General features: G+C 47.2%; 3 protein-coding genes across 3 annotated transcripts; 2 read left to right on the forward strand and 1 right to left on the reverse strand.

Annotated features, from left to right (window-relative positions):
- Positions 1–347: 347 nt before the first annotated feature.
- Positions 348–3,328, forward strand: ADORA3 (adenosine A3 receptor; the record flags this gene model as incomplete). Its single annotated transcript, XM_080801611.1, has 2 exons — positions 348–697; positions 2,222–3,328. 2 exons carry the CDS (start codon positions 348–350, stop codon positions 2,826–2,828), a joined length of 957 nt encoding a protein of 318 aa, XP_080657737.1. The 3' UTR covers positions 2,829–3,328.
- A 7,236-nt stretch (positions 3,329–10,564) lies between these two features.
- TMIGD3 (transmembrane and immunoglobulin domain containing 3) lies at positions 10,565–13,160 on the forward strand (the record flags this gene model as incomplete). The annotated part of the gene is made up of 3 exons (XM_080801665.1): positions 10,565–10,973; positions 12,462–12,528; positions 13,052–13,160. The coding sequence occupies 3 exons, from the start codon at positions 10,565–10,567 to the stop codon at positions 13,158–13,160; spliced, it is 585 nt and encodes a 194-aa protein (XP_080657791.1).
- A 7,770-nt stretch (positions 13,161–20,930) lies between these two features.
- On the reverse strand, positions 20,931–25,940 carry LOC308341560 (transmembrane protein C1orf162 homolog). Its single transcript, XM_080801626.1, has 6 exons — positions 25,875–25,940; positions 23,835–23,910; positions 22,979–23,045; positions 22,204–22,298; positions 21,862–21,929; positions 20,931–21,456 (listed from the first exon to the last, which is right to left on the reverse strand). The coding sequence occupies exons 2-6, from the start codon at positions 23,869–23,871 to the stop codon at positions 21,295–21,297; spliced, it is 429 nt and encodes a 142-aa protein (XP_080657752.1). The 5' UTR covers positions 23,872–23,910; positions 25,875–25,940; the 3' UTR covers positions 20,931–21,294.
- Positions 25,941–27,679: the final 1,739 nt, after the last annotated feature.

Raw genomic sequence — 27,679 nt, forward strand, 5'->3', positions numbered from 1 at the left:
GGCAGGAGGCAGAGGCCTTGAGCGTGTCTGTCTGGGGAACTAAGAGAAGCGGCACTTTCAGATTCAACCCACATCGAACTGTCCTCCACGCTTCCGATAGCCCAGGGATGTGTGGCCCACAAAGGGGCAGAAAGTGATTGCCCCTGGATGGGCCCTCTCTAAGAAAAGCAGGGGTCTCCCAGGGAGTGTCCCACCAGAGAAGAGAAGGAATGGGTGAGTCGTGATGTTCAGACTGTCGCAGCTGCCCCTGGACCTCTAGCAAGATGCCCGGCAAGAGCTAGGCGCACGGGGCCACACGGATCCCGCCCACAAGCCTGTTGCTTGGGAGTCGCCTTGGGGAGGCCAAGATGGCTGTCAACAGCACTGCCCTGTTGATGGCCAACGTCACCTACATAACCGTGGAGATTCTCATCGGGCTCTGTGCCATCGTGGGCAACGTGCTGGTCATCTGGGTGGTCAAGCTGAACCCCAGCCTGCAGACGACCACCTTCTATTTCATTGTCTCCCTGGCCCTGGCTGACATCGCCGTTGGGGTGCTGGTCATGCCTTTGGCTATTGTCATCAGCCTGGGCATCACCATCCACTTTTATAACTGCCTTTTCATGACCTGCCTGCTGCTGATCTTCACGCACGCTTCCATCATGTCCCTGCTAGCCATTGCTGTGGACCGATACCTGCGGGTCAAGCTCACAGTCAGGTAGGAGGGGGCAGCGTGGGGCAGTGAGGGGCTGGGACATGGGGCTGCTTCAGTGAAAGCAAATCCAGTCTGGCCTCTGAGCTTGAAAGAGGGCACTAAGCTTCTTTGCACCATTTGGTGTGTGAGCTGGGACTGGAGAACAGCTAAAGATGAGGAAAGCATGATGCATCTTTTTTTTTTTTTCTTAGTCTCTCTAGCTTGATGCATCTTTAATTAGTAAAAAAAAAAATGTTCTTGAGTTTTAGAAATGATAGAAACTTACTAGCTAAAATAAGGAGCAAACAGAAGAACAGGAGACTTAAAGATGGTTCTGCTCTTTGCAGATGTAGGTTATTTTAAAGTTATTTTAACTTTGCTTCCTCTTCCAAGTTGAGGAGGGGACCAAGAAAAGTTCTCCATTGCCGAAAGTAGTAGCAACCGTTCCTGGGATGATGTGAACAGAACAGACCGCCAAATGGAGACATCTCAGTCCCCAGGTGTCCTGAACAGCAGTTGGCTTGTAAGCCGCCTCTCTCGTCTTGGGGAAGAGATGTGGAGAGGAAGCTACAGACAAGCTTTTGATACTAAAAAGCCCGGGCTCAAAGCCCAGATCTTGAGGTCTGAGCTGGGGCAAGTGACTTTTGTGGATTTGGTTCCTCGTCTTTCCACAGCAGTTAAGATACTCTAAACTCGGACTTAACCTCATTTCCATTTACCTCTGCCGCTTTAAGCTTGTCCAGGTCACCTGCCTGTTTCTTTTTTTCACCTATAATAATAATTGCCCCTTGAGGACAATAATTGCCCCTTCCTCATAAAATCCCACAGTTCACACGTATACGGCTTTTAGAAAAATGGCTGCACCCAGTCTGTGCTCACTCCATGGTAGCTATCACTACTGTTATCCTCAGCCAGTCACCAGCAAGGACATGGGGATTGTCGTAAAACTAGCTTCAGTTTGTTGTGAGATGTGACTGAGATAAAGTCTGAGTACTCTGTCAGTACGTAACAAAACCAGTTTCCTCCTTGTAGTCTGTGAGGGATGTTGCCAGGAAGGTTGGCGGGAAGAGGAATGGTGCCTCTTTTTGGAGGAGTCATTTGAGGTCCTGGAAACACTTCAGCCTCAAGTCCGCACCTCCACAGACCCCCATATATCGAGCAATAAGTGGGGTGCCGGAGCAAATACAGAAGCAGGGGCAGGCACAGGTGGAGGGCAGCGTGGGAAAGGCAGAGTCGAACTCATGGCCTGCAGCCCAGCAGCCCAACAAAAACAAGACAGCACATGGCTGGAAACGTGCTCTGAGAGCATCTTGGGTAGGTGATCCCAAGAGACTTAGAAAACTCTTACCTTCCACGAACTGAAGAATTCTCAGGCTGGAAGGGTGCTGTGAGTGTGGCAACATATGTCTAATCCATTCAACAAATATTTCCTTTAAAAAGTCCCCCAGAGAAGTTGGCTGGAACGCCAGCTTTCTCCACCCTCATCACCCCGCTCCTTCCGTTAGCAATTCCTACTGGGAACTCACCCATTCTCTTCCATTCAAACAGATACAGGAGGGTCACCACTCAAAGAAGAATATGGTTGGCCCTGGGCCTTTGCTGGCTGGTGTCTTTCCTGGTGGGACTGACGCCCATGTTTGGCTGGAACATGAAACTGACCTCAGAGTATGACCGAAATGTCACCTTCCTTTCCTGCCAGTTCCGTTCTGTCATGAGGATGGACTACATGGTCTACTTCAGCTTCTTCACTTGGATTTTAATCCCCCTGATTGTCATGTGTGCCATCTACCTTGACATATTCTATGTCATCCGGAATAAACTCAATCAGAACTTTTCGAGCTCCAAAGAGACAGGTGCATTTTACGGACGGGAGTTCAAGACGGCCAAGTCTTTGTTTCTGGTTCTCTTCCTGTTTGCTTTGTCCTGGCTGCCTTTGTCCATTATCAACTGTATCACCTACTTTCATGGTGAGGTGCCGCAAATCTTTCTGTACTTGGGCATTCTGCTCTCCCATGCTAACTCCATGATGAACCCTATTGTCTATGCTTATAAAATAAAGAAGTTCAAGGAGACCTATCTTTTGATCCTCAAAACCTGTATGATCTGCCAGTCCTCGGATTCCTTGGACCCAAGCACTGATCAGACTTCTGAGTAGTTCTCCGGGAAAGATGACTCTTCTTTCCATTGACCTTCGGATTCGGCGTCAGTAAGCACTTGAGGACCTGTCCGCCTGAGCCACGGCCTTTCATGTCCTTAATTCCTTCTACTGAGGTGGGAAGCATTTGACGGACTGCCTCCAGTTGTACCTCCCCTAACATCCCTTCCTATAATCCAATTGTTTTCCTGTCTTTCTTCTCTAATTCAATGTTCTGGATGCCTGACTTGAGGAGAATGTTCCATGGTTACTACTACCTGTGGTTCCTTCTCCCCAAACAGGAGACGTTATGGAATCTGAAGGATGCCTTGTTGACTTAGTGATGAAAGTTCCTGGTCCCACTGGACATGGGTGTGGTGGTAACTCAGTTCCACTCTTTGTGGCACCAGGCAGAGAAACCACACCAGCAGAGGCTGAAGACATGGCAGGGTCAGAGTGTCACAAAGGGGCACTGAAACTGCTGAGTTTACCTGTAATTGTATTTGAGTAAATAAAAGATGACCGCTAACTGTCGTGTAACTCTTTGCTGAGGGTCAAGGTCATTTGGGGTTTGCAGACCCAGCTGGCTGCTCTTGGCACTCAAACTGCTTGCCACTGGGAACCACGCCATGTTCACCTGTTTGAACTCTGGGCCCCTCACCCCCTGCCCTAGAACACCCTGCTCCTTCTTCCTGGGCTGATAGGAGCATTTGCCAACTTCATGAGTCGTTAGTCTATTGTTAGAGAGGGATCAAAAGAGGCAGAAAAGAGACACGGGATAGCTACTATTTGTGGAGTGGCTTTCTATGTGCTAAGCACTTTCCGGACAGGAGCTCTTCTGATCCTGACCATCTCTGAGGTCGGTGCCACCATTATTGTCCTGTCCATTTTGCAGAAGGAAAATGGAGGCACAGAGAGGTTAAGTAACTTGTTTATAGCCACACAGTTAACAAGTAAAGTGTAAAGCCAAGATTTAAACTGAGCCCTACCTTTCGGGAGAGCCCAAACTCCTCACCACCTATTCTCAGGCACGAAGAAGGACTTGTCACTTCTCCAAAGACCAAACTCTCAAGTTCACCTAATGGACAATTACCAGATGCATGGATCCAACAATAATTTGTGTGCTCAAGGACTCCTGGATCTTGGGGGGGAGGTTGCTTTAGTTACTGTCACGGATGTCTCATTAATCCAGACACCAGGCGGGGACAGAGTCCCAGTCACACACTTTCAGCACTGCAGGTGGCTCCGAAGATTCAAGGGGACATCAGAAGCACTTCATAGTTTACATAATTTACATCCAAATTTGCAGCTGTGGACTCTCCCCAAACAATAAATGTTTGAGCCTAATGAGAGCAACAAGATGGGGATTTCAATTAAACCACTTCAAAGAGGATAAATGTACTTCAGATTTTTTTTAAATTAATTCTTAGCCACTTCTGAAAGTTTATCCTGACGGCACTCTTAGGCCAGAGCCCGATAATCATATTTATCTAGTTAACATTACATTTCATTTCAGTGAAGTTCTTCACTTCTCCCGACCCCCCGCCCCGTCACCCCAGGAAGAATGAACACTATCTGGGAAGTTTGAAGACTTATGTCTACTTTCCTACTAATGCCAAACTGAGTTACTTGCTGACCTGCCCACTTCCCTGCACGGCTCACAATTGTATCGTAAAGGTGAATGACCAGGACCGGTCTCCACTGTCCCTGGAAGTGTGGGAGGCCACCTTCATCTCATCAGTCTCCCCTTCAACATTTGGGGACCTTTGTTCTCTAAAAATCCAAGCGTGGACCCCAAAACACATTTTTTCCTTAATGGCATCCTGTTGTTTGATTTAAGGCTTTCCCCCACCCCGAATTCATTTTTATGCTTAGTTAAAATGCCCCTTTCACATGATACCCTGGGTTTACTGTGGGGCTTCTGGTGACCCTGGTGCGTGCTTCAGCCCAGAAGGCATCTTTGCCCAGTTGGATCCTTGAGGGAAGTGCTGTTACGTTTTTTCATCCCAAACAGAAGTACTTCATAGTTTACAAGCAATCTCTGCTGGTTGCTATAGCAACACTTAGCACCTGCTCTTTAGGGAAACCGTCATTAAAGGGACCACTTCCCTCAAAACCAAACAGCGGTCTGTCCTGTCATTCCGTGTGATAAGATCAGCCGTAGTCTCTGAGTCTCAGAAAAAAAACCCGTTCTCCCCTCTCTTCTCCTTTTGTCCTCACCCTCCCCCTTCTCTCTCTCTTTCTTTCTGAAGGCCACTGCTTAGCAAACCCACTGGGGGTTTGCAGGGAGTTTTTTTTTTTTTTTTTAATTTTGTTTTGGTCAAATGAGAACATCCTGAGCTAAGAGGTTCCACCAGCCCAGAAGAAAGCCTTGATGTGAGAACGCCTTTTGGAGTGGGCTCAGGAAGGATGAACAAAGACTCCCCGGTGAGGAGCTCCGGTAGAAGTGGCCGAGCTCCACTCCGGAGTTTCAGGCTCAGAGATTAGCATCCCTGCAGCCTCCCGGAGCCCATCTCCTGGCTAGCTCCCTTCCGCTGGGCAGCTGAGAGTGGCTGCCGGATTTTTGTGCTCCAGGAAGAAGGGAAAAAGATTATACCCAGACGAAACTGAAGTTTGCTTCCTCTTCCTCTGTATGAGTTCACTGGAACAAAAGCAGATGTTGAGCTTATAGACTTAATTTTTTTTTTTTTATCAAGTCTACTGTGGGTAAATGAAGACCAAGTGAGAAAGAGCAAAGGCTACGGCCAAGCTTGCGATGGAAAGAGAGCCTGTGGCGGCCACTCGCATTTTGGCAGGGACTCGAAGGCAGGCAGCGGAGTGGGGGCAGCTTTCTGGGGGTCACAGGGAGGCTCCGCTGGGCTCTGGCTGGAGGCTGGTGGCTGGGGAAGCTGTGGGCGGGCTCGTGGAAGTGGGGCAGCCTGTGGGATGGGTTAGGAGAGCATATCCGGTTTTCTCTGGTTGGTCCCAAGGTAGAAGCAGGACAAAAATTTGGCAAGCTGTCCATTATTACTAGCCACTTGGGGTTGATTGTCACAGGGATTACCATTTGGTGTTCTGGACTTTTGCTGGAGTTTATGGTCTGATTTCCTACAAATCTGACTTCTGGCAGGCTGGCGGCCCCGGCCAGTTACTGTAGATAAGATGTTGGTTTCCTGGGCCAGAAGTTCTGTGCAGAGCTCTATTTTTATAGATGGTCGGGCCATTGTCCATGGGTCCATTCAGTTTTTTACAACCAGATGTACATTTTCTAGAGACACTCTGCGCTTAGAGGCCGTGCTGGGTATGGTGCGAATGGGAAGACAGCTGCCCCTGGCCCCGACTGCTCAGATGACACAGTGTATGTCCCGTCCCCTCGTGAAGTCTGACGTCTCTGCTCTTTTGCCGGGTCATTACTATTGTGGAAGACTTAGCATCAGGTCAACCTGTTGTACTAGCTGTGTGAACCCAGGCGAGTTCCTAGGACTGAACCTTGTCATACCTGAGTGTTGTTTGGTTTGTTTTTTTTCCTATTTATGATGGAAAAGTTCAGGCACACAAAAGTGAAGAGGCCAGAATAATGACCCCTCAGATATCTATTATCCTGCTTCGGTAGTGATCAACTTACAGCCTGTGTTGTTCCATTTAGGTCCCTCCCCACCCGCCGCACCCTGATTATCTTGACATTTTCGATATCAAATTATTTCATCTGCAAACATTTCAGCTTTTATTTATGAAAAGTATTTTTTAAATGATCACTTGGCTTATTCTTATTACCCACTCATCATCTTAAGTTATACCTCTAAGGAGTGAAACTTAATTCTACCCTGATGAAGCAGCAATAGAACAAAGAGCACCAAGGAATACTCAGAATGTTAGTGAGCACATGACTCGTTCTCCAGAACTCTGGGCCTCTCATTTGCTTTACAATGTTACCTTTTCATGTCTTGGGTACTTTACTGATATCGGTGCCCAATCCATTTCTCCTTCGGTTGCTACCTTTTTCGGTTTCATGGTGCTATCTCCAAGCCTTTCCCAGCGTCCATTTGGATGTGGCTTTCTCAGAGATAAAAAGTGATTTTTAAAAATACAACCACAGGGATGCCTGGGTGGCTTAGTGGGTTAAAGCCTCTGCCTTCGGCTCAGGTCATGATCTCAGGGTCCTGGGATTGAGCCCTGCATTGGGCTCTCTGCTCAGCGGGACCCCTGCTTCCCCTTCTCTCTCTGCCTGCCTACTTGCAATCTCTCTATGTGTCAAATAAATAAATAAATAATCTTTAAAAAAATACAACCACAATACCTGTATGAATGAGCAGTTGCTATGTGTTTTTATTGATTTTTTTTAATTTTTAAAAAGATTTTATTTATTTATTTATTTGACAGAGAGAGAGATCACAAGTAGGCAGAGAGGCAGGCAGAGGGAAAGGGGGAAGCAGGCTCCCCGCTGAGCAGGGAGCCTGGGGCGGGGCTCGATCCCAGGACCCTGAGATCATGACCTGAGCTGAAGGCAGAGGCTTAACTCACTGAGCCACTCAGGCACCCTTGATTTTTCTTTTCTTTTCTTCTTTTTTTTTAAAGATTTTATTTGTTTACTTATTTATTTGAGAGAAAGAAAGCAAGAGAGGGGAGGGAGAGGAACGTGTAGACTTTGCACAGAACATGGAGCCCGACACAGGGCTCAATCCCAGCACCCTGAGACCATGACTCAAGCCAAAATTAAGAACCAGGTGCCCGACTGACTGAGCCACCCAGACACCCCAGTTTTTATTGATTTTCTTGGATCACACAGGCCAGCCCTGATTCAGATTAGGAGGGGAGTGAATAATAGCATGAGTGCCAGGAGCCATCTTCGAGGTTGGTTATTTTTTATTTATTTATTTTATTTATTTATTTTTTAAAGAAACTCATAGTTCCACCAGCCTTCTAAAAAAGATTTTATTTGTTTATTTGTTTGAGAGAGAGCGAGTAGGGGGTGGGGAGAGGGAGGGGGAAAGAATCTCAAGCAGACTCTGCACTGAGGGTGGAGCCCAATGCGGGGCTTGACCTCAAAACTCTGAGATCATGACCTGAGCTGGAACCAAGAGTCGGACACTCAGCTGACTGAGCTACCCAGGCACCCCTCAGAAACTGGCTTTTGATAATGTCATTATCACATCTGAAAAGAACTTAACAACAATCTCTTAATATCATCAACTAGCCACTGTCTAGACCTTTGGTGAGGATTCAAATATTTTCCATATACTGCAATTTGTTGTTCTTTTTCCTAAGCCCCTTGTAATCGGCAGATTCCTCCTTCCTCCCTTCTCCTCTGCCTGCCCCTTTTCCCCACCTTGCAGTTTATTTGTTGAACTCAGAGGTTTGATGAGGTGTCAACGAGATGCAGGTAAAACAGGCACGGGAGACAGGCCTGCCGCTGGACCACATGCATTGCTGAACTACCTGGACACGCATCCATGCTCGGCCTTTGACATGGAGGGCTATCTCTGGGGTGGGGGGTGATAAGTAGTGTTCAGCCTAAATTCACTGGAAGGGTGGTTCTGTAATTCAGACTTTCACAATCAGTGGTCAGGCCTTGAGCCCCAGCAGGAACCAAGAGAAGCTTCTCTCGTTGCAGAGACAGATCTCCTTGATTTGTCCGAGCTCTGCCCTGGGAGGCTCTCAAGAGGTCTGGACGCAGCAGCTGTGGCTGCCGACACCCAAACACCCACGTGTACATGGCTCCATGCTCCAGATGCCAGATGCATCTGTTCCTAACAGCTTCACACTTCACCCCCAACCGCATTCCATGAGGGAGGCTTCAGTATTCACCTGGGAGTCAGGGGACTTAGCACTCTCACCTGGTCCATTGGCAGGACAGGCATAGTTGCACACCTGGATGTGCGTAAATGCTGATGAGTGTGCTTGTGCTCTTCCAAGTGGATACAAGGCTTTGTTGTACCAGGGTGCATTTATCCAGAAGGGGAATCTCCACTGCTATTTTGGGGGTGTCAGGAAGCCCACAATTTTTTCCATTGCCTATATTATTATATAAGTAAGTTTATTTCCACAAATGGCTTCCCTCTGATGAGGTATGCTTGTGCAGTGCACAACTTGGATAGCTATACATTGCAGCACCGCTTGGATTGACTGGTTGTTTCCTTTGGCCTGGTCTCTTCAAACAGGATAAAACCACTTGAAGCTCAAAGATCTCGATTTCCCTTAATCAGATCCAGGATTTCTGAGACCCCTGGGCATGATTTGTCATTCCAGTTGAAGGCTGTTCACTTCCTTCCAGTCATGGGGTTCTTCATTCTGCTCTTCTTGACTGTCTTTTCGGGTAAGACAGGGGAAGGAACATCTCTAGCCTCCAAACTTCCCAAACACCTTGCATTTCCTTGCCTTTCCTTCTCCTCTCCTACTTGGAGTGCCGGCTCAGTAGCTCGAACGCCGGCAGGAATGGGATAGGAAAATAAAAGGAGGAGAAAAGAGATCCTGTTCAAATTCATCCTTGTTCTTAGCTCTGATAGGAGGGTAGTGAGGGGAGGGGAAAAAAAATTTTAAAAGGAGGGTTGCAAGAAATTTGAAAACCTCAGCTAAAATGTGGGCTCTGTATTCTCTCAGTGTTAAGTTCCCCTTCCCTGTCCCTTCCCCTTCGCCAAAAAGTGTTTGTGCAGATGGATAAGGCCAGGACTTTCTGCTGTCTGCCTGTGCCTGAGCCCAGAGGTGAGACCCTGGGGACTGACCTGGTGAATTTGACGGCTGCTGTGCCTCTCCTTGGCCCCCACCCAGGCCTGTAGAGTGAGCATCACCCCACCTACCTTGTGGGGTGGATAGGAGAATAAAATATCATATCAATTCATATGGGGGACGTGAACCTGCCATGCAGGCTGGTCCCAGGCAGTGCTTGTGGGGACCTAGCCCACCTCTGGAAGGCTGAGAGACAGGGGGGCCCTGCTGCCCGTCTCTGCTCCTTGTTCAGATACTTCCCCAGCCATGGTCAAGGGGGATGTGATGTGTATGACTTCCTCACTACACAACATCCTGAGATGACGGTGCTGGCCCTGCAAGCCTTGCACAGAGGAAATGGAAAGTTCTGAGCTCCTAAGAACAGAACCTGACTCCCTCTGCTCTCAGCACTGTGCTGCCAGCAGAAGCCTCCGAACCTTCTCAGGTTTTGAGGGGGCCTCAGTTGAGTAGGGGGCTAGGGGCACGGGATGTGCTCACAGTGAGCCTCAGGTTCTTCAAGCCCCATGCCAGACAGTGGTGAGAGGCTGCCTATATCCATGCAGAGGGGGACCTCTGGGGCCAGGCCACAAGACTTGCCTAGGGTTGTGGTAGTAGCCGTCAGGCCTGCCGGAGCCAGCACTACAGATTGGCTGGCTTGAACGACAGAGATTTATTTCTTCCCATTTCCGAAGGCTGGAAGTCTGAGATCAAGGTGCAGGCAGGTCTGGTTTCTTCTGAGGCCGCTCTCCTTGGTCTTCTTGTTGTGTCTCACATGACTGTCCCTCGGCCTGTTGTATGTATCCTAAGCTCCTTTCTCATAAGGACACCAGGCAGGTGGCCTTAGGCCCTTTCTAATGACCCCACTGTAACTCAATTACCTCTTAAAAGGCTCAATCCCCAAATACAGTCATATTCTAAGGTGCAGGAGGCTAACACCTCAACATACGAATTTTAGGGGGACCCTATTTGGCCCCTAATAGTCACTAACCCAAAACAGGCAGAAAAAAAATCAGCTTCCTGTGCTTTAACTGATTTTTCTGGGGGATGGCAGAGGCTGCAACATGTTTAAAGGAACAATGATGCGTGTGTGTGCGTGTGCACGCACAGGCGCATACTTGCCCGTGTGTGTTTTCACAGATGCTATGGTCATGGATGAAAAGGTCAAGGAGAGCTTTGCACTGGACACAACTTCTGCCACCTGCAGCTACAATGGCCACTATAAGGACCACCCCAAATATTGGTGCCGAGGCTACTTCCGGGACTACTGCACCATCATCGCCTTCACGCCCAACAGTACGGACCGCGTGGCCCTGAGGGACACGGGAAGCCAGCTCATCATCACTGTGTCCTGCCTGACCAAAGAGGACGCAGGCTGGTACTGGTGCGGCATCCAGCGGGCCTTTGCCAGGGATGACATGGATTCTACTGAGCTGGTGGTGACTGACAGCACGGGAGGCCTGGCCAGTGATCTCTGGTCTGGGAAAGGTAAGGAGCCTGTCAAGGGTCCAGTCAGGGATAACCCACAGTCGTGCATGTGGATTATATGTGGTAACTACTCGCTGAGGCCGGGGAGCACCCAGTCAGGCTCCCCCTAGGTTCTTTGGTCTCTCCTTCCCTCCGAAGTCGGGTGGTTGCTGATGGTTGGGGATTAGCTTGGAATTCGGGGAAGAGGAGGGCGTGTGGGCTCCGGGGGCCTCTTGGAACCTCCCTTCCCTCACAGCGATCTGGCTCATGGGATTTGGGAGAGGCTCATGGCAGCTAATAAGTGGAAGGGCTTTGTGCTGCTGGCCAGGAAATGCTCAGAGGTTGTTATTACACATCTGTGTCCCATAGCCAGCCTTGTAGGTCTAGAATCTTGAAGTTCCACTTCTTGAGAGGCGAGTAAGGCTATGAAAAATGACTCAGGTGCCCAGATGAGCCCCCTCAGAATCAGGGATGAAGATCATGGCCAAACGGGTCAGGAGTACAATTTACATGGAGGCCGCTGGGTGGGTGCAGGTTGGACTGGAGCCTGTAGGGGAAGGTCTGTCCAAGCCAGTCAAGTCCTTTGGGCCAGGGCTGAGTTCTCCAGATGCTCACCAAAATTCTTCTGTCTGTTGCTTAAAGTCTTTTTTTTTACATGAGAAAGCCTCTGTCTCCACAAAGAGCTTAAGGAAAGCACTAGCCTTTCTCTTTTCTCCCTCTGTGTCTTCTCAGTTCTTTCTGTTTCTAGGAGGGAGGTCTTTCTATCATAGCCCAGAGCACAATGCCGGTAGGCAAACAAACCAAGAACTTAAGGAAAGCAGTAGGAAGCCTTCTGGTGCTGGAGAGAGGGTCTTGCTCACACGTGAGCAACTACTCCTTTGTCTAGCAAGTATCTTATTCAATGGGTGACATCCTCACACCTAGTGTGTTTCTACTGTAGAGTTAGGCTCAGGATGAAAGAGGTCTCACCTAAATGTCTCATTAGTTTAAGCCCCCACAACCTCCCCGACTAGATTTGCCAGAGAAGGCAATGTGGGTGGCCATGGCAGAGCTTTTCCCATTGGGTTTTGGTGGCTGTCAGGGGCACAGTGTGGCAAAGATGTCACCTATTGGCTCCTTCCTTAAGGATTGGACTGGCCCTCTTGTGCCTCTGGTGTCCCCTCCCATAGGCTTCAGCCTGGGACTCTCGAACCATGGGCCACTTCTGGTCCACACAGGGCTTTTGTGCAAATCTGGAAAGAGGGTCCCACGTCCAGGTGCACGGAACCCAGTGACCGGTGGTATATGGCCTGGCGAGCAGAGTGTGGGCTAGATGTCAGCCCCTGCTTGTTCCCTCCACCCTCTGCCCCATGCAGGGCACACTTAGGGTTCCTCAGCTTGGGCCAGCATCTGTTCGGAACACTCAGTCTCTGAGGGTTGAGGGAATGACAGCCAGAGACGCAGAGATGCAGAAGGCAAGGCAGGTCTGGGGACTGGCTCACAAGACCCTCACAAGACCCTCTGATACAGGCCTATCAAGCAACAAGACCAGAAGCTGCAAGGCATCCAGAGTGGTCCGCAAGGCCGATCGCTCCAGGTGAGGACAAACGGGCTATGGGGGTGGCAGGAGGCAGGCAAGGGTGACACAGCATGGAGAAAGATCTGTCCTAAGGAGAGAGCAGTGTCTCACACATGAAGGGCGGGACATGGCGCCCTCAGAAATGGTCCGGAGCATCTTTGGGACTTTTTCTCAGTCTCTGATCTGCTGCTCTCACGTGTGCTTGCCACCTCTCTCTCTGCACTGCCTTTTTCTGTTTCATTTTGGCTGTTTCTAGTTCCTGAGCTTATGTCTCCCCTGCTCAAGAGACCAGCCAGTCTTGGCTCTGCCTGCTCCAAGTCTGTTAGTCTCTGAGGACGGGGCTCGGACCCACTTGGTCTGCCCGCCAGCCCGGGTCCAATCAGGCTCGGGCTGGGGGACAGGAGCACTCTGAAGGGACACGGTGGCAGAGCTCCTGGAACTGGGTGGGGGCGGGGGATGGAGCAGATCCCAGGAAAGGGGATCCTGGGCAGAGAACCGAATTCGAGTAACATGAATTCTGTCGGTCTGTGACTCCTTCCAGGATGTCCATTCTCATCAGCTGCATACTGATCACAGGCTTGGGGGCCATCTTTATAATCAGTCGTTTGTCCAAAAGAAGGAGAAGCCAAAGGAGTAGAAGGGGTAAGTAGTCACTGGGGGGTGGGGATTAAGCAAAATAAAAGGGGCTAAGGAGTAGCTTTCAAATGAGTGAGTGTGACCCTCTTCTTGTTGCCTGGACCCATGGAGGCCAATGCAGCCAGCCATGGGCTGGGGGAGATTCTGCTTCATGGTGACCAATGCCCCATGAGAGGTGACAGAGAGGGTATGGCGGCTGTGGTAAGTGGGACCACTTAGACTAGGGAGGAGGGCAGCCTTGAGACGACCACACCATAGGTCCCAGTGTGTGGAAGGTCACCTGCCTCCCCAGCACACAACCTTTGGGAGGTAGACTGACTCTTTGCTTGAAACTTTTGTTCACGTGGGGGGACTGTCAAAGGACCTCTGGGGCCCGCGGGTAAGTAGACGTAGAAAAGTCTCCTTGAGAAGGTCCAGGAGTGGAGACGACAGGCCCACGGACCTCAGCTCTGGTCTTCAGTCACCAGAGGAAGGGCCCTTAAGCTTTGTGCCGCCTTCTGCCCTTGGGTATTACAGGTAAAAGCCTCGTAGAAGCCAGAAAACCAGTCAAGCTTCTTTTGTGATCCTCACACCTCTGGTAAGTTCCCTCCATGGCTCATCCTGCACCCTGGGCCCTACAGTTACCTGAACTTTAGGGATCCCCCTTCCGAACCAGAAGATAGGAATTTTGTTCAGCAGACTATGTGAATCTGCCCACCTTCCCTTTCGCTCTCTCTCTCTCTCTCTCTCTCTTTATTTTTGTTCACCTTTCCTTTGGGGCAGCATCAGAGAAACCAAAATCCTCAAGACCACCATGTAGTGGTTCTTCTAACCTCTCAAGGAGACACAGGACAGGAAGAACACCACATACGAGTGCCACTGTTTGGCTTGTAGGGCTTTTTATTTTTTTCTTTTTATGCTCAGAAGTACGTTGGGCCACAAAGGGACTGTATACACAGTTACGAGCAGGCTCCCCTCTCTCCTGGGTTTGGAAGTGCAGAAAACAATGCTTCAGAGAATGAGAGTAAACATGTGCGTGCACACACACACACACACACACACACACACCTGGAAGCACCTGCGACTGAAATGCGGGGTAGAACTGGAAGAATCTGGAATTCAAAGCTGAGACTGAGAGGTGTCATACTCTCCCTGTGATAATTTGGCCCCATGGCAGAGCAGGAGCTGTAAGAAATCAAAGGCCTGGCTCCCTTTTGTCCTCTAAGTGCTTTGGGAACTGGTGGAGATGGGGAAGGTAGTTGCACCCAAGACCCCTCCCTTCAGGACACAATTATACTGTAGGTTTTTGCAAAAACCAGTGTCACTTCTTCAAGGCATGATCTTGGGTAACTTTTCACTTCTCTGGGCCCGTTTTCTGCTATGGATTGAGGACCCCATTCTCATATTCCCCAGGAGTTTTTAATCATCCATTCACTCTTCTTTCAATGCACAGGGACCATGCTAGGTGTTGGGGATACAAAGGCAAGAAAAAGAAATGGCATCTGGCTTCATAGAACTTATAATGCAGAGTGGGATGGAGACAAACCATCACTCAGATGAAAATTGTCAGCATGAATATTCGACAGGAAAGGCACACGGAGTGGTGGAAATTGAGGCAAGGGAACCCAACCCTACTCCGTTTGAGCAAGGAGTTGTGTGACCTGTGTTAGCCGTGGCCTGCTTCCTCACACTCAGGCAATTGGAACATGGCGGCTGGAATCAAAGACCCGTCTGGCTTTGATGTTCCTGGGCTCTGCAGGGGTCCAGTGGCATTAAATCACCATAGCTTGGTGAGAGGTGAATGTGAGCCCCATGTGCCAAGCTTCCCTATTGACTGACCGAAGGGCTTTCAAGTAATGACAGCTGATTTCTGCCCTGAGAACGAACTATGGTGTTTAGTCCCCATAAAGCCACCGCAAGAGAGTTTGCAACTTCTATGGCAGAAATACACAGCAGAGGAAGGCAACAGATCTCAACTCGATTTCCTTTTTCTCTTCCCCACAAAATAGACAAGTCACTGAAGCCCTCCTCCTGTGTCCTGACTCCACAGAAAATGGCTCATGATGAACAGATGTGACTGAAGATTTATTTAGTTTATGAATTAAGTGATGCTACAATAGAGTCGTCATGACAACCGACCCCCACCTTGTGGGGACCAATTGTGATCTCTCAGGCGTTCTGCAGGACCCTCTGACTTGCCAGTGATCGCTTGCTGCTAGCTGAGAACAGCAGTCGCAGGTGAAGAAAAGGGGCAAAACCTGGCTCAGGGGGCCAGGAGATCACTTGTGTTTTCTTGGTTCGCCAATAAATTCCTGATTGGTGTTGAATGGACTCTCTGGTATGACTAACTTCTCCTGGGATATCCCTGGAAGTGTGTTTCCAGAAAAGTTTCAAGTACAATATTGCGATATTTGTCTCTGCATTGATATTACCTGGTATCAGAAGAAGGGGTATCGGCCAAGCCAGCAGGTGTCAGGTTTTCTTGGGGGAAAGGTTGTCCTCTCTGGGACATTGTCTGCGGACTGAATGGAGGCCGCTCTGGATCAGTGAGAAACCAAGGTGTGGTGAGTGAAATATCCAGTCACATCAGGAAGCACAAATCAAGGGTGCTGGCCAGTCTCAGCACTCAGGATGCTTGGCAGCCCGGGGGGTCGCTGCAGGGGGGGCAGGGAGATTGGCTCTTGACCCAATTCCACACCTGTTCTGCAACGTTTAGGTCTAAGCTCTCACGCCATCTTTCATGAACACAGTCCCTTCAGCTTCCACTCTAACCCCTCCATTGGTAGGGAACTCAGAGCTACTCAATAGCCTGATGGGAAGGGGCAGGGGCGAGGAGACCATACCATTTCTGCCATCTCCCTGTTTCCTGTGGCCAGTCCCCCCACCTCCCAGAGTCTCCGATTCAAGAACATCAAAAGTGCTGCCTTTTTCCTCAGCCACAGAACAACTCCAGTCCTCCTCTGTGGCCACGTACTGAAGCACAAGTCCATCGGCTCTACAAACAGTAATCCGGTCTCGGCTCCGTGAGGCCATGCTCCTGCCCAAGGCAAGAGAGCGGGCATCAATCTTCCACAACACATGAAGACATCCATAGTTGTGATGCAGGATTTATACTCCTGTACCTAGAGAACCAGTTCCCCCTCAGAATCCTACAGGTTTGTTCAGTCCTACAGGTTTGTTCTAATTCCACGAATGAGGGTTCCAGAGACTTTTCTTCTTCCCTTCCCTGGCAAAGACCTTTTAAATCTATGGTCAATTATTTAACTACTCATTTCACCCTCCAGCAGGACTAGGGGCACACCAGTTTTCATGGTAGGGAGACAAAACCTAACTTTGTAAGAGTAGGGTTCTGCTGGGGCGCCTGGGTGGCTCAGTGGGTTAAAGCCTCTGCCTTCGGCTCAGGTCATGATTCCAGGGTCCTGGGATGGAGCCCCACATCGGGGTCCCTGCTCAGCAGGGAGCCTGCTTTCCTTCCTCTCTCTCTGCCTGACTCTCTGCCTACTTGTGATCTCTGTCTGTCAAATAAATAAATAAAATCTTTAAAAAAAAAAAAGAGTAGGGTTCTGCTGTTAAAAATAGGAAGCTTCGGGGCGCCTGGGTGGCTCAGTGCGTTACGCCTCTGCCTTTGGCTCGGGTCATGATCCCAGGGTCCTGGGATCGAGCCCCGCGTCGGGCTCTCTGCTTGGTGGGGAGCCTGCTTCCTCCTCTCTCTGCCTGCCTCTCTGCCTACTTGTGATCTCTGTCTGTCGAATAAATAAAAAAAAAATTTTAAAAATAGGAAGCTTCAAGAAAACAGAGGGAGGGTAATTAACATGATATTTCATGTCCAAGTAGGTGATCCTAGGATAATGCATCCTCCTCTGGGAACTGTGGGACAAGCCCTGGCTCTCAACTGGAAAGCTGACCGGACTTCTAGCTTCAAGGTCAGTAGTGTTGTTTGCTGTCAGGTGAAAGCTAGAGAGGCACTTCCCCCAGCCAGTGACAGAAGAGCCTCTGCTGCCCTCCTGGGGCGGCCACTCTGCTGTGCTGTGGCCTCTTCACAAGACCACATCCCCAAACTGTCTTTCTCCTTGGTCCATTCACTCCCACACTGGACCCACCCTTCCGCCATCTTCTCAAAAACCAGCTGTCAGGAGCTTTTCTGGATCCGGTAACCGGACTTGCCTTTGCTAGTTTCTCTGCCACTCTGCCTGCTCTGGGTGGGGCAGCTTGGCCTGGAGGCAAGACGCAGGGGACTGCAAGTCAGAGGACTGCATACAAGTGTGGCTCTGCCACCTCCTCAATGGGAGAGACTGGCTACTTATTTGATCTCTTTGAACTTGGATTTCCCAACCTCAGTCTTTAAACATACTGCCTGATGTGCTATCTCAGAGAGATTTGGGGAGGCTGCTTTTCTCCCACTGCTACTTCCTTGGCTATAGACTGAGCCCCAGTAAGGTAACACTCCTCAGGGATGCCCCATTGGAGGAGTGACCTGTCTGATGGGAGTCCGTGGGTCAGAATCTGGGTGAACCTGCTCTGCCCTTCCTCTTCCTTTTTTAACCTTTTGTGTACAGCTTTCAAAGTACACATGACCTCTTCTGTGACTCCCAGGTGCAGCTGAGCCACTGGTTCAGAGGTGGGGAGGGGAGGGGAGGGGATTGTCCCCTTCTCTGCAGCCATGTACATGCCATGTTCTCCAGAGCCAAATGTGTGATGAAGACGGTACTTCTCAGTTGGTTCAGAATCCAGGTGGGGATGGGAGCACCAGGTACCCGGTTCCCTGAAGATCCTCAACAACGGAAGTGGAGAACTTCAAAAGTTACAAAAGGGCTTTTAAGGGACAATACCTCCTCCCCCTCCCTGCCCCTCAGTCCCTCGGTTATCAAGCTCCCTTGGCCAGAGGCAGTCACAGAGATCCGTTAACGGTGTTTTCTTTCAGAGGCTAGATATAGACAAATACAGGTGTACATGCACGCGCACACACACATTCTCTCCTGGACGAACAGAGCAGGCAGAATTCTGTTTAACAGCTTATGTTTGATATAAGTCGGAGTGTAAGGACCTATTTAGCCAGAGCGACTCCATCTTGGGTAAATAGCCATTTTGTTGTTTATGCAATAAACTTAAATTGACTCTCTCCCCCAGAGAAATTTACTTAGAAACAAGTCTGGGAAACCAGTAAAATGTAGTCGGCTGGTTCCTGATAACAGAGCCCAGAATACAAGGACGAGTCAGGCCAGATAGAGACATCTAATCAGTACGAAGTACTGTTTTAACAGTGAGAAGGTCTTGCCCAAACCAAAATGACTCCTTCTTGGGAAGGACGACAATCTTTTTATTCACACTGAATATGTTAACTGACTAAACCTTCCCAAAAAGTACTGTTTGTAACGGTTCCTAGTATGGAGTAATCTTGAATAACACGTCACCAGACCGGATGGAACTAGCCAATCAGCAAGAGACATACAAACCCGGTGGGTTGAGATATCAAGATATGGGTTACAGTTTCACCCAATAAAAGGTAGCCTGTAAGATTGGGAGGGGTCGCTCTCTTCGGAGGTGGCCCTGACCGGTCAGTAACTTGATTCTTGAGCCTGTAAGCTGGGGTGGTCGCTCTCTTTGGAGACGGCCGTGGCTGGTCAGTCTAACTCCTAATGCTTAGCATAGAATAGAGCTTTGCATAACTTTAACTTTGTTTCAGTCTCGTTCCCCTGGCCAATCAGTCTGATTTCTAATACTTGGCATAAAATAAACCTTTAAATAACTTTCACTTTGTCTCAGTCTCGCTTCGTTTAATAACGGACCTAACAGGAGATCTTTTTTGTCCTAGAACATAGAGCGGCTTCCCTCTTTTGAATGGCTACATTGTACTCCATTGGCTAGTCCCCTCTCAACAGACACTGGGGGTTTCCTAGACCTTCCACTGTTGCAGAGTTGAGCATAGTGGGAAAACGGGCACACTCTGGAGCCAGCCCCTCTTGGTATGAGCCCCAGAGCTAGCAGTGAGAACTCAGCACGTGACTCGGGCCCTCTGGGTCTCCCTTTCTCTTCTAAAATGCGAATAATGGCCATTGTCGCCTCCTAATGTTTTTGTGAGGTTTCCATGGACACATGCTGGGCACTAGGAGTATACTTAGAGTATGAGGAGCCTCACCAAGTTTTAGGCAGTTTGGTGAATGCTACAATTTAAACTATGCACAATTTAAACTTTCCACAGGATGTATTTGCGGCTATAGGATTTAAAACCTGGTTAGCTTTTGCCAAATTGCCAACCATATCATTCGAATGTGTGTCTTTGTTCCCCACAGTCCTGCCTGAGTGGTTTGTTAGCAGACTTTGTGAATGTTGCTCATCTCATGGATGGAAAACACCTAACTGTAGTTTTAATTACTATTTCTTTTATTATGAGTAAACTTGAGTATCTCCTCATCTGTTGAAAAGCCACTTATATTTCCCTTTCTGTGACTAACCCAGACTCATCCTTTGTGCTTTTTTGTTTCATTTTGATTTTCCTACTAAGTTGCTGATTTTTTTTTCTGACTGACTTACAGAAGCTCTGAGTATATTAAGAAAATCAGCCCTGTGGCTATGAGATACTTTGCAAATATTTTCCAGGCTTGGCATTTTGAACAGTATTTTGTAAGTCCTGTTAATCAACTTTTTATGGTTTATTGGCTTGGGGTCACACATTCGAGGCAGGGACCACTTGATTTTTAAAGTTCTCCCATATACTCTCCTAGTACTTTTACACTTCTTTTTTTTTTACAGTTAAATTTTTGATGCATCTAGAATTTATTTTGATTTAAGGAGGGAGATGTGGATCTGATCTTGTTTTTATCCACATGGCTGCCTACCTCTCAAAACACCTTTTACAGATAAACCAATTTCCCCCAAATGATAGGATATGCCATCTTACTCTCAATTTTCTCATGTATATCTATTTCTAGTCTTCTTACTCTATCCCATTTGTTTATTCGCGAACCATGAACACATTTTAATGAGTCACGCTTGATTTAAAAAAAATATTTTTCGTTAGTGGTTAGGGCTAGCCTTCCTATATTCTTTTACTTGCTTCTTTTGATAAATTTTCCTGGATTTGCTTTCTGGTTTATTGTCTACATAGGGAGTTTAGAGTAACCTTACTGAATGAAGAATAATCTTATTGGGGGTGGGGGGGGCGCCTGGGTGGCTCAGTGGGTTAAGCCATTGGCTCAGGTCATGATCTTGGGGTCTTGGGACTGAGCCCCACGTCAGGCTCTCTGCTCAGCGGGGTAGGCTGCTTCTCCCAGTGTCCCTCCCCCCTGCTCGTGCTTTCTCTCTCTCTCTCTCAAATAAATAAAATCTTAAAAAAGAAAAAGAAAAAGAAAAAGAAAATCCTGTTGGTATTTTTACTGGGACTGTCTGTGGAATCATCCATTAAGATTTGGGGGGGTTCACATTTAAATTTTTAGTTCCCATATAACATCACTTTGCATATCTTTTATGCTATAGCAAAGAGGTGGACATCCATATGTGAACAGCGCTTTGTACAAGGGGAACTTATATTTGTGTAAAACTCTTGGGATGTACAAAGTACCATAGAAGATGACATCTTCCTTATTTTCAAACTAAGAGGTAAACGTTATTAGTTCTCTTTTCACAAGGAAGCAGCTACACTTACCAAAAGAATGCAGCTAGTTGGGGTCGAGGTTGAGACCCGAGCCCCGATTAGTCCTGAGCTTATTCTGGAGTACCGTCTCCTCTGTTGGGCTTCTGGCTATGGAGGAGTTCTGGATCTCTGGACATGACAGGACCAGACAAATAAATGATACGGGAGGAGCCAGCACTGCAGACTGGTTGGTTTTATTTGGAACTCCTGCTCACTTGCCCATCTGGCTGGCTTCTCCCAAGCTGGTCAGTGGCACCAAGTGAGCACCCTTTGTGCACTGAGCTCTGTACCACACACTCTGGAAGAGGACCACGGAGGCCATCTCAGCCCTCAAAGGGCTAAGAGGCTGTCCGTCCAAGCAGGAGGGCTGGCAGTGTCTTCTCAGGCCAAGAGAAGCGCTCCCCCTCGGTCTTCAAAACCGCCGGCTACCATTTCCAGATCCCACCCAACCGCTCCAACCAGACCATGCTGTGGTCCAGAATTTGTCCTAAGGGAAAGTGATGAATAAAGATAGAGCCGGAGAGTAAGAGGGACCGGCATCAAGCCTCATTGGAAAGGCAGGGGGAGTCTGTCCCTTTGACTGGAGCATAGACAACCGTGTCCAAGGGTGCAGAACGGTTCTTGGTCAGGTGTTCACTCTTTTCTTCCGAGATTTTGAAAGCTACGCTAGCATAGGTAAGTGCTTCCTCCGGGGATGAAAGCTGCAGAGGGAGAAGGAGGAGAAACGACTGAGTTCAGTTTGGAGGGCGGTGTCTCTTTAAAAGCCAGGGTCTCGGGCGCCTGGGTGGTTCAGTGGGTTAAAGCCTCTGCCTTCAGCTCAGGTTATGATCCCAGGGGCCTGGGATCAAGCCCCACATGGGCTCTCTGCTCTGTGGGGAGCCTGCTTTCCCCTCCCCTCTCTCTCTGCCTGCTTCTCTGCCTACTTGTGATCTCTGTCTGTCAAATAAATAAATAAAAGCTTTAAAAAAAAAAAAAAGGAAACAGTAAAAAAAAAAAAAAAAAGCCATGGTCTCTGTAGAAGCCACTTGGAGGCTGTGGTCGTAGAGGATCAAAGAGATCAGAAGATGCACGTGCCCAGGGTCCCCAAAACAGTGTGATCGTCTTACCTTGGCCGGAGGATCACGGCTGGAGTGATGGTCCAAGGGAGGATCCCGGACCCAGGGACTGGAGTGGCCTGCCACAGGGGGCCAGGAAAGAGAGGGACAAGTCTCACCAGTGGAGCGTGGAGGAATGGGAAGCCTCTCTTTGCAGGCTGGGGGGCGAGGTGGATGTTGGAGGTGGCAAAAGTGGAGGGGCAGGGAGGGCAGAGACAGAAGCCAAGGATATCAGTTCCCCAGTCTGTGGAGAGGGTGAGCTGCCAAGGTTTTACTCCCCCTCAGAGCTAACACCGAGACTAAATCTCAATGTCAGAGCCAGAAGAGCTGTCCCATCTCTCGGAGACCACTTACATTTCCTGTAGCTCTTCATGATGAGGAAGACAAGGACCAGCAGCAGCAGTGTTAGCAGGACCCCCACAAAAAATGCCAAGACCAAATGCTGTATGCTGTTTTGGCAAAGAAAGGGAGCAGATGACCCGCTGGGCTTTCTGAAGGCCTCTGCTAAAGGCCAGAGGGTCACTGTTCCTGCCTGCGGGTCGATCCCTAAAATAGCTTTCATGCTGGCTAGGTGATTTTTACCCACTGCTTTTCAACTTTCTGCTTTGGGGTTCCAGATCTCTCTGAGGCCTCAGTGCAAATCGTGAGTTCTTATCCCCCTCAAAAAATCTTCACAAGGGGTGCCTGGGTGGCTCAGTTGGTTAAGTGACTGCCTTCAGCTCAGGTCATGATCCCAGAGTCCTGGGATCGAGTCCCACATCAGGCTCCCTGCTCCCTGGAGAGTCTGCTTCTCCCTCTGACTTTCTCCCCTCTCATGCTCTCTCTCACTGTCTCTCTCTCACATAAATAAATAAAATCTTAAAAAAAAAAAATCTTCACAAGCCCGCCCGTACACACAGTTTGTCGATGAGCTGAGGGGATTCATGGATCTCCTGAGGGATCTCCCTCCCTGGAGCACTCCGGGTTAAGAACCACACTCTAAATATAAAAAAACCGATTCATTTTTTTCAACTGTTTCTGGTCCCTTTTCCCCAGCCCTCCCTCCCAAGTCCCATCAGGCAGGGCTGTCAGCACAAAATCCAATGCCATGTAGTGCAAGATGAAATGGGTGGGAGAATGGCTCGCTTACTTGGTGGGCTCCTGGGAGCAGGCTGTGGAGGCTATCGTCGGAGCTGTTGGGCTGACGCTTGGTTTGTCTGTGAGAGAATGCGAAGGGGCTTAGTGCATCTGCCACATCTCATGAATCTTTCCAGCTTAAATTAAGTCCCCAGGTGCCCCACCCTATCCAAGCCACCAGGGGACATACACAATGGAGGGTCCCACTCTGCAAAAGGAGAGAGCGGTGTTTCATGTCCTGGATCCTTTAACAAAAGTAGAGCTTTCACTTAAAAACTTAAAAAACGAACAGCTACACCCATGAAAGAGGAGCCTCATGTTTCTGCAGCCCCATGTGCCCCTTTGACAAACACATCTCCTGTCCCTCCCTCCAAGATTTAATGGACCCCAGGGAAATGTGCTTCCTCGGCCATAGCCAGACAATGTCAAGGCCAGGGAGTAGAGAACCAAAAGCAAAACCCAAAACTAGCATTTCCCAAAGTTTTGGGGAACTTGACCTTGGAAACTGCTGCCTTTTTTAGTGGTTCCTTTGTTTGCAGGGTGGCTTTTAACAGTGACTAGTCAAAGGCAGCCACAGTGAGTTCACCCAAGGCCAGTGCCATAAATAGAGGGCCAGTAAGGGAAGTGAACTGCGTTGCCCTAAGCTACCCAGCTGGTCTTGTACTGAGCACACAGACACCCTTTACTCAACTTGAGAGGATAGACTGTTCTCCCTGGTTCCCCTTGACACTCTTCTTGGCATTGGGTAAAATTTGATTCTTCCAACCTCAGAAATGTTGTCCCATTCAGCTCTTCAGTATACTTACTGGTTAATCCAGTCCATGTTAACTCAGTAGTGAGGCAGGTAATGGTTTCTGCCCTGGACTTACCATTATTGGGTTCAGGTTTGGAACTCCATCCTCCCATGTTGTCTTCCCAAGAATAAAAAATGTTCCTCTTTGAAAACTAGAAAGGAAAGGTAGCAGAGGGGCGAACTCTGAGGCTGTGATTTTAATACCAGAGCAGTATCCATGAGAGAGAGGCTAATCATGGTGGGTGTTCTAGTGAGGACAGTGGTCATGGACTTCACATGGTGTGGTTATTATACCTCAGCAACCAGTCCTCAGCTTTGCAGGTCTAGAAATCTGATTTTAGCAGGGCTAAAACTTAATCAGAATTGACTGATTGGCCCAGAACTGACTCATACCAACTAACTCGCAGGAGACTGATGTATAAACTGAAATGACATAAGGAACATGTTGGTGTCACCAGAGCATTCTATCAGAACACATGGGAGAGCCATTTAAAACCACAGTTTTGCTTGGCAAACATTGAACTGAACTGAGTATGGGAGAAGATGAATGGATGATTTTAATACTGAATGTCATAGAGGTCTAATGTATTTGCTTCACTCCTCCCTGGCAGTGCTGGGTAAGCTTTGACCCACTTTTTCGTGAAGGCCCTTCCTCTAGGCTGTATCAGAATTTTTATTCTGTTCAAGTATTGTCTTTTCAAGAGTGTCAGTGTCCTTATCTAGGCTATGGTTCTACTTTTTACATTAAGTTTTCTGTATTTTCCCTTTTATTTATTTGTACTAAAAAGTGTAAAGTGCCTAAGAGCAGCAGAGAAAAATCACCTGAAATCCTACTATCGATTATTATATTAATAATTTTGGAGTATTTCTTTTTAGTTAATCTTCCATGCATTTCCTAAAAGCTAGTTGAGACTTCATATCTCCTTTTCTGTTGTTGTTTTTAAGTTTTTTCTTTATCATAAACATCCCTCCCATGCCATTCAAAACTTCCTATAAGCATTTTTAGTGACCATAAGTGTTTCAGTTATAGCTATGTACTATAACTCGCTTAACCAGTTTCTTTGCTGATAAAAATGGTCTCCACTTTTATTTAAATAAAAGAATAAAGACATTTTAGGAAACCACAGTTTGACTTCATATTTAGGCACACCCATGATAAGAATTTTTGGCTCTGTCTATACCTGCTGTATTTTAAGGTAATTTATTTAGATAATAAATGTCATCTATCATTTGTGTTTATTTATTCAGCTTTCAAAAGTGAATCAATTTCCAAGTCCTTGGACATGGGGAGGGTCAGGAGAAGGGTAAATAATCGCCATGTACCACTTACAACAGCAACAATAATAAGTTCGTTAGACTCGACCAAATAACATAATATAAGGTAAAGTGCCAACAGGGAAATCTGGTGAGAATTCTGAGACATAAGACTAGGAAGCCCGTCATCTACAGCAGAATCATCAGTGGTAACAATTTTTCTAGCATTTTTGCTCCTTTTCTAATTTAAAAGTCAACAGTGCTCTTTGTAGAGCACCATAAAATAGAGACTATTTTTTTAAATATTGAAATATGTGTTTGCCCTAAAAAGAGCATGATCTTATGCTATGAATTTATATTAAACTTCGCTACTGGGGATGTAGGAGATGAGAGGATTGTAGGTTTCTGTAAAGTCTTAAGCTTCAAATAAGTGGCTCTGAGTTTACAACCATCCCAAAAAAGTGCCACCACAGCCACCTTTAAAATTTTGGGGTCCACCCCATATTGAAAGACAAAACCAACACACAGCAGCAGGAAAATAAATACTTACAGATCCAGGCCAAGAAAAGCAGGAAACACATTTCCATTTGAAAACAACGCCCCAAACATTTGACAGAGCATTAATTAAAATAGAAACAGCACTATATATACTTTTGCACATTTTGTCCAGTACTGGGAGACTCTTACCAATTGCCACAAAATCCACTAGCTACGTGCAGCCACTCAAATACAACCCTTTCTCCACCAAATAAAGTTAAAGAGAGAAAAAAAAAAAGATAGAAACCACTAGAAATTAGATGACATTTCCCTTGCAAGAATAATTATTTCATCTAGATTAAAAGCATGGGGTAAATGCATTTACCTTCTAAGAAAAAGTCCGGTCATAAGACGCCCGTGGTCTAAGACTGAACTTTTCACTTGCTTCCGTGACTACTCCTACTTTTCAGAGATGACGAAATCATGATTTACCGCTACTACCCCATCAAGCTGTGTGTTGCAAAGATCTTGTCTAAACTTGAGGTCAGACTTCCCCTTTGAGCCCAACATTATATATATATATATATATATATGTATATATATATATGTTTTAATTATTTTATAACACCATATATTTTTTAATCCCATGAACAGCTTCTCTTATATCTTTTGACACATGAACACTAGAACATCGGGGTTAAGACAAGTGTATTTCTAATTAAGCATTTAACCACCATGCGAGATAAGGTGAAGTTCCCAGCAATATGGCACTATCATTGTCATCAAGCACCTTCAAATATCACTTGTTCTAACCAGAGAGATGAGGTTGATAAGGAGGGACAAAGTGCAGGGTCAAGCAGAGTCAAGCATAAGGTACTAGCTGGGCAGACATGAAGTGTGCTAGGATTTATGGAGATCACTGAGGGTGCCTGAGTGGCTCAGTCAGTTAAGCATCTGACTCTTGGTTTTGACTCAGGTCATGTTCTCAGGGTCATGAGATTGAGCCCGTGTGGGGCTCTGTGCTCAGCAAGGAGTCTGCTGGAGATTCTCTCTCCCTCTCCCTCTGACCCTCCTCCCTGCTCATGCTCCGGCTCTCTCTCTCTCTCTCAAGATAAATAAATAAAATCTGAAAAAAAAAAAAAGAGTTATGGGCAATCCCTTTAGAGTGAAAGTGAGTCATTTCTTTATAAATATTTATCCATAAAATAATGTTAATAAAGTACTCTACATCTTAAAAGAAGTAGTAAAAAGTAAAGGGAGGATGAATGTAGAATTTAGAAAAATAAACATGTGGATTTAGAAATATTATCCAAAAGAGAATTTATGAAAGATTCACTATTATGTATTCACAGATATTTAAGAAATTTGGAGCACAGTAATTTCTAAGAACACCATAGAAGTTCTGGTCACTCCACTGTGTTTTGTGTTTGGCTCTGTAAGAAAACAGTACCTTGAGAGTGAAATCTGATATTTAAGGATTCAAGAAGTGTGACAAAAGAAAATAATCCTTGAAATTATTATTCTTTTTACAAAAGAATTTGTAATTTATGGAGTTAATAGAAAATAAAGGAAGAATTCTTATGAGGCCAAAGTTATCAGAGGAACAGATTGGATAATCCTCATCAGATTTTCCTCTCAGCAACTAAAAGAAACTATTAAAATAGAGAAAAAAAAAAACACCTTTAACTTGGAGTTACTCTCTCTGGATCTCTTAATCAAGAAAGGCATGTTATTTTTTTATGTGGTGTTTGAAAACAAGAAACATTCTAAAATTTGAAAAAAAAGATTTAAAATATTAATACATACACTTGCTAAATAAACTGTGTGTGAATTAGGTGCTATGGATATTTCAGAGAACAAAGCAGAAAATTTTCTCTGGGGCCTATTGTCTAATTGAGAAGAGAAATCAAAAACAAGAAAACAACAGACATTACAGATTGTGTTAGAGCCATGAGGGACAGAAGCAGATTAAATGGTGGGAGGTCTTTAGATGAAATGGATGAGCAGGGATGGTCTGTCCAAGGAGCAGACACTGAGAACCAGAGGATGGGAAAAAGCTGGGCAGGCAGAGAGCCCCAGAAAGACAGTTTCAGGCAGAGGGCAGAGCAACCCACAGGCAAGGGAAAAGGAAGAGCTGGCAGAGCTGGTGAAATCAGACAAGGCTGCATGCTGGTGGACCCAGAGCTGGGG

Source organism: Martes martes (assembly GCF_963455335.1).
Source record: "Martes martes genome assembly, chromosome: 4".
In the NCBI taxonomy this organism is placed as follows: Eukaryota; Metazoa; Chordata; class Mammalia; order Carnivora; family Mustelidae; genus Martes; species Martes martes.

What these genes read in the sequence shown, in the direction of transcription:
- LOC308341560 (XM_080801626.1), bottom strand. Translation starts at nt 23,871, where the DNA reads ATGGGAGGATGGAGTTCCAAACCTGAACCCAATAATG. An exon ending in CATGAAGAGCTACAGGAAAT is followed by an intron (nt 21,930 to 22,203) that starts GTAAGTGGTCTC and finishes CCCCTGTGGCAG; the next exon opens with GCCACTCCAGTCCCTGGGTC. An exon ending in GCCGTGATCCTCCGGCCAAG is followed by an intron (nt 21,457 to 21,861) that starts GTAAGACGATCA and finishes CTCCCTCTGCAG; the next exon opens with CTTTCATCCCCGGAGGAAGC.